Source organism: Sphaeroforma arctica (genome assembly GCF_001186125.1).
Source record: "Sphaeroforma arctica JP610 unplaced genomic scaffold supercont1.123, whole genome shotgun sequence".
NCBI lineage: Eukaryota > Ichthyosporea > Ichthyophonida > Sphaeroforma > Sphaeroforma arctica.
In genome coordinates this window covers 58,207-64,366 of record NW_014040435.1, presented here as the reverse complement: position 1 = coordinate 64,366, position 6,160 = coordinate 58,207, and the positions used below count along the sequence as shown (strand labels likewise).

At 45.9% G+C, this 6,160-nt stretch overlaps 1 protein-coding gene across 1 annotated transcript in view; it reads right to left on the bottom strand.

The window, feature by feature from the left end:
* The window catches only part of SARC_02680 (hypothetical protein), a gene marked incomplete at its 3' end in the record, with an annotated part of 10,834 nt that overhangs the window by 3,788 nt on the left and 886 nt on the right, over positions 1-6,160 (bottom strand). Inside the window, exons 2-10 of the mRNA XM_014303552.1 lie at positions 5,744-6,007; positions 5,045-5,154; positions 4,521-4,718; positions 3,707-3,835; positions 3,411-3,469; positions 2,755-2,858; positions 1,635-1,794; positions 523-629; positions 79-245 (exon numbers count right to left, since the gene is read on the bottom strand). Of these exons, the coding sequence (XP_014159027.1) occupies positions 79-245; positions 523-629; positions 1,635-1,794; positions 2,755-2,858; positions 3,411-3,469; positions 3,707-3,835; positions 4,521-4,718; positions 5,045-5,154; positions 5,744-5,906 (1,197 nt within the window). The 5' untranslated portion in view covers positions 5,907-6,007. The remainder of the gene's footprint in view (positions 1-78; positions 246-522; positions 630-1,634; positions 1,795-2,754; positions 2,859-3,410; positions 3,470-3,706; positions 3,836-4,520; positions 4,719-5,044; positions 5,155-5,743; positions 6,008-6,160) is intronic.

Below are 6,160 nucleotides of genomic sequence, written 5' to 3'. Positions count from 1 at the left end.
ATATATATGTGTGTGTGTCTGTGTATGTATGCGTGTGTATATAATGTGCATACAAGAATGCATATTCATATGTGATACCTGGCTCGGTTTCAAGACATTGTGGGTATCTCTGCTGACAGTCACGAGCGGTCGCCCGACGTACAGGAGTACACCTATCAGATCACAATTAGCATAGATCGGCCTCGGAGTGTCTCTAGGCCAGCCGAAATGGTACTTTTGTGTGGGAAAACGCTTGAGAAATTTGGCTGTGAAACAGAAGTACAAACACAATGGTCAATTCGCAATCAACTAATTGGCACAAGCTCGCCCACAGGATACTTGCGATGGGGTTTCCGCGCTAAGTACGCGTTACAATTTTGTATGGCCGTTGGGAGGCAACGGAACATTTGGAATATACGAGCCTGCGAACAATATCTGATCCGAGAATCAGTACAAAATAAAATTTCGTATCATATTCCGAACTATCGACCGAGATGGATCCGTGCCAGAATACGCAATTTCTGGTCATAAACGTAAACTTACTGATATTCTTGCTCGCCGGATTAGGCGCAACGACGCGGACATGGCCCGTCGGCGTTGACGAATTGACACTGACTTCCATGCCACACAGATCATCCTCGTCCTCATTTCTAACAAAAATTTAAAAAACATACGGAAATAACAGGACAACGGGTTCAATCTACCGAAAACACAGTTATTCACACCAGAAAGACGCAATTGGAGACAGCGATCGTTCACATCTGGGAAACACTAAGGTCGCCTATTCAGTTCCTCTGCGATCCGAAGCAGTGCACACAGTCGGGCAAATTGTCGTGTGCGATAATGCGATAATTGACGAGAGCCTATAACTATGCGCCCCTGACTACCACAGAGTGACTGTCACTGCTATGAAACAGGTCAACCGGTGAGTGATCTTCCAAGCGACCGGCTACCAGTCGGATCTACCGGACAGAGCGAGGATATGTAGACTATCGCCGATACAGCCAGAGTGTATGTGGGTGTCTTACGGACAAGGTGTGCCTGCTTGCGCATGGCATAGGCACCATGTTTGTAGCCCGGTCAGATTTCATGCTGCTGTGTATGTGTGAGCACACACGCTCGCAACGCCACTTGTGAGGGGCAATAAAGAAACCGGATGACATCGAGGTACTATTTTGCTACCTACATGTGATGTATACCGTTTGCTTTCACAGAAAACATTCGTCACATCGAAGCCACACTGTGCCATTTAATACTTACGAGCACTCCAGAACGGAATCAATCGGAAGTGCTCTATGGACATCACACTACTTAGTCACAGCCTATTGTAGCGCCTCATTGCTACAACATCCAACCAGACCACACACAACTTTCTATAATAAGAACACTAGCACACGACCATACGTAGCAGCAACTAGCTCTACTATTGGACCAGGCAACTCAGAAGTTTCCTACATACTTGGAAGGACTCTAGAACGGGTTCAGCCGGCAGCCGTCTATGGACACTACACGCCCCAGTTGCACCAATGTCTCACTACTGTAACATCGAACAAGACCACGCAAATCGTTCTATAATAATAACACTAGCACACGAGTATACGTAGCTGCAGCTAGCATCACTATTGAACCAGGCAACTCAGAGTTTACATACGTACTTGGAAGCACTCCAGAACGGCTTCAAACGGTAGCCGTCTATGGACACTACACTCCCCAGTTGCACCCCATTGTAGTGCTTCATTGCTGCCACATCCCACAAGACTACACGCATCTTGGTGCTAGTCGAGCCTTCCGCATTGCTCGAACTACTTATGCCCGCTGTAGAAAGAACGATATCAGCAGACATTAGAATGCAAGCATGTCAGAGTCATCGAAGTATCCAGGGCTATACAGATCAAAACATACACAGGAATCTGTTGTAAATAAGAACAGACACAGGAATCTGTTGTAAATATAAACAGACACAGGAATCTGTTGTAAATATAAACAGACACAGGAGTCTGTTTGAATATACACATTGATTGTTTAGTGCTTAAATCCCGTTGAGCATTACCTCAACCTTACAACCCCGAAATCGGTCCCAACGACACAACCACTGTATCTGCCCCGCTCATTCAATGCACTACATCGGACAACTAGTAAACCCTACAAATACACTCGGACGGCTGAACCAGGTACATATAAGAATCTCATGGTACTCAGTGAACCTCAATACCTACACTTGCACTACATCGGACAACTAGTAACCCTACAAATTCACTCAGACGGATGAACCAGGTACATATAAGAATCCCATGGTACTCAGTGAACCTCAATACCTACACTTGCACTACATCGGACAACTAGTAAACCTACAAATACACTCAGACGGATGAACCAGGCACATATAAGAATCCCATGGTACTCAGTGAACCTCAATACCTACATTTGCACTACATCGGACAACTAGCAACCCTTATAAATACACTCGGACGGTTGAACCAGGCAGATATAAGAATCCCATGGTACTCAGTGAACCTCAATTCCTACACTTGCACTACATCGGACAACTAGTAACCCCTACAAATACACTCAGACGGATGAACCAGGCACATATAAGAATCCCATGGTACTCAGTGAACCTCAATACCTACACTCAAACATATAGACGCAACGCGAGAGATGACGACTCACAATGCGAAGTACGGTATCATACGTACAAGCATTTAAAGCGAACTCACAAAGTGAAACCCAGAGGTTCAAACAACACAGCGCACACAGTCAGAAAATCTCACGCACCAATGGTGAAGCTGCCTCGTATGGGTGCCAGGTGTTTGGCATCCATGGTGGCATGTTGCATGAGTCGTTGTTTAGCAACCACGCGTCCATAGATCGTCAGCTTCCTGATGGTATTGGTGTAGAAGCAATGTATGTTATTTGGAGGTTCCCGGTGCAAGCCATAAAAACGTGTGAACCCTCTTGTGCGCACACGTACGAGTGAATAGGCATAATTTGATGCCAACAGCCTATACAACCGCTTACTAATCTATCCTGTCCCATAGTAAATAGCCCAATACTCACCGAGGTACACATATCCCGTTCAACATCCGATACACTGGTCAATGGGTGATTATATTGAACAGGCTTTACATGACAGACAGACAGTGCACAGAAAACTGCTCTCATCATTTGCCTCTTTCCGCATAGAATAAGATGTTAACACACGAGTCAACGATATAGTATCATCACCGTGCCCGGAATACGCGACAAGCCCAGCAATGTCAATGATAACTCTGTCATCTACTGCCCTTGACAACCAAACTAACACACAAGTGTGTATGTCAGATGACGGTCACATCGAGTGTTGCATCCATAGCACGCCATGAAGCAGATGATGAGAGCATTTGACGAACTCTTTGGCCCAATACTTACTTGAAAAGAGCGTTGCGACTTACTTTTTGACACCATTTTGTAGAATGTCGTCCAAATTGCTGACCTGAATTGTCTTCGGCCGCTGTGTTCATACAGAATCGGGGAGCAAAAAGCCAAACTTCAGTTGTGAAATACAGTTTCGTAAACCACCGATGCATCCATACTTACTTTCAAAACTCACAAGTCCAAACGATCTAGGCTTCGCGCATAGCTACCCAGTAAACGCACCCAGAGAACCCCGGTGATTGACTCCTTGCCGGCCTATACCACCGAAAACAACCCTGCATACGCAGGCAAGAAGTCGCTTTGCGAGACGTACCTCTACGTCCAGCTCAGATTTCCACTTGGGATCACGCGCCAACACGTCCGTGCTGTTGTGCATTGCGATGTAGTATAACCGCGTTTCGAGAAGAGGTGTGTATAGTCGCGTGCGCGTTGGCTCATCCATCTGAATAGTAGCGAGCAGTGTATAAAGCCATTTAACAACACAACCGACCAACCACGGCAAGTGCTCTATACGTACACTGTCACATCCTCGACTGGGCCTGTGGCCTTACAGGTAGCCATTGGCTGGTCAGGCATAAGTCTCGATCTCATTGTGTGATCAGTTCGTGCTGTTGCGCACTCGGTGTCAGTGTGTATGCGCACAATGTGTCTAGTAAGTGTAGGCAAGACCGCAGAGATCGAAAGTGGGGATATAAATGATAAAAAATCCGAATTATGTCTTAACATCCTTCTATGGCGTATGGTGGTGGTGCTAGCAGCAGCGCAGAGATCAAAACGATGGTCAGAAAAACAATGGAATAAGGTCTTATCATGCTCCTATATGAGGCATCATGCGAGAACTCTGTATATCTCTCTCTCGCCCTGATGAAGAACTGACCGGTAGTCCAGGTGATTTGGACCGAGTGGCAAGATGCCAACCATATTCACACTATACTAGATTCCGTACGATATCAATGCGGATGTCCCTAAGCATACCAAAGCTTAATTCACCTGTAACATACAGCCAGAAACTCGCATAGTACAACAATAGTAAACCACGCACGTCTACACAGTATCCGAAGGAGTGCCGTCTATCGGCACACAACGTAAGAGATAAACAACCCGACACACGCTCGGCAATTCTATACCCTGTCCTCGTCCAGCCCTACATCGCAATCCTGCCGTAGCACACGCATGTCCTGAATGATGATGACGTTGCTGGCCGCTGTGCTGTTCTTGTGCTGCTTCAAATACAGCTTCACTCTATCTATTCGTATGAGTGTTCCGGTGCGTATCCTTGCCTTGTAGACGTCTTCGTAGGCACTAGGTGGCAGTACAGCTTTCATCTGCAAAGTAGGATAATAAATAGTAAATGAGTTCCGCATATATGCGAGTGGCCCAGGTGGTAAGTACGGAGGAACGTCAGTAATGTTGAGATTGATGCTGTTAGTGCAGGGTATAAATGGGACGGATCATACCACATGTACGTCCAAAGGCTGCTAACATATTGACTCGACAACTGAATCCGTAGTTTCTCATTCATAGAGACGTGCCACTATCCCACAACTAGCATCAGACGCGTTGCCCAATGCGAAGTAGTGATCAAGGGAGAGTGCACATATTCCAATGCGTACTATTTACATACCCAAATATTTGGGTACTATTTACATACCCAAATATTTGGATCAGATTCCGGCTCGCAAAACACCACGTCGAACATGTCTGCGTTGTCATCATCAAACTGCGCCGTGACAGCCTTTTTGACCAGCGGATCCCTGACATCTGTTTAATTGGGCGAATGTTCGGGTCAATCGGTGTTCACATGCGTTGTATCTCCAACTAGCGCTCACGGCTACTCAGTGTATTACTATACGTTTGCGAATGGGGTTCAGTCTGAGGCGACAGACGCGAGACTGCGCCGCAAAGAAAGAGAGACAGATGTGTAGTTCCTGAACTTTCGTTTCTGTGTCCCGGATATAGATGATCGAATTACACACAAACGTTTGCACAACTGCTACCGATACTGCGAGAAAGCTTGGGATAGCCCTCAATAATCGACTATCAATCTCAGAGGACCACAATGTTTACGAGCTTTGTATAGATGATTTGGGTGTGACGCATTATGTGTACTTTCTATATGGGTGCTAGTAGTTGTGTTCCAATCGATATCCAACCCCGAGCTTATTCGAAGTCACAGAACTAACTGATTGTTAACCATATCCTTATGCCAATAATCGCTGCACCATAAAAATATTAGCCGTGCGTACAGCCGACACACGATGGTACATCAGTCATAATAGATGAACACTGCAGCTACGCTCCCAAAATTCCTTCGACAGAACAAGCCGGGGAAAAAAAAGTACACACTTACAACGCCTGACGTCGGCAACAACAACATTTATTGGTAAGCAGCGCTCTTTTGTGATTTCCTCCTCACAGAGTTGCAAGCACAGGCCAATCGCATCCGGAGTCGGTACGTCATCAGGTGTCAACTCTAGATCTAGATCTAGATCCAGATTTGGATCTGAGTCCATGCTGCAGTTCTTACTTGACTTTGAACCGTGGATAACGAAGCCAAGCCGGTATCTGGTTGCAGGTTACTTGGTGCCTGCCCCTTATACACTCAGTGGTGCACCTGAAAGGTTGCAACAACAAACACCGTTAAAACAAGTGTGGGGATTTGGCTCAAATACATTGCAAGCGACCGCCTTCAAGATATTGCTGTAACAATATATATATATATTTACAAACATACACACACACACACACACACACACACACACACATA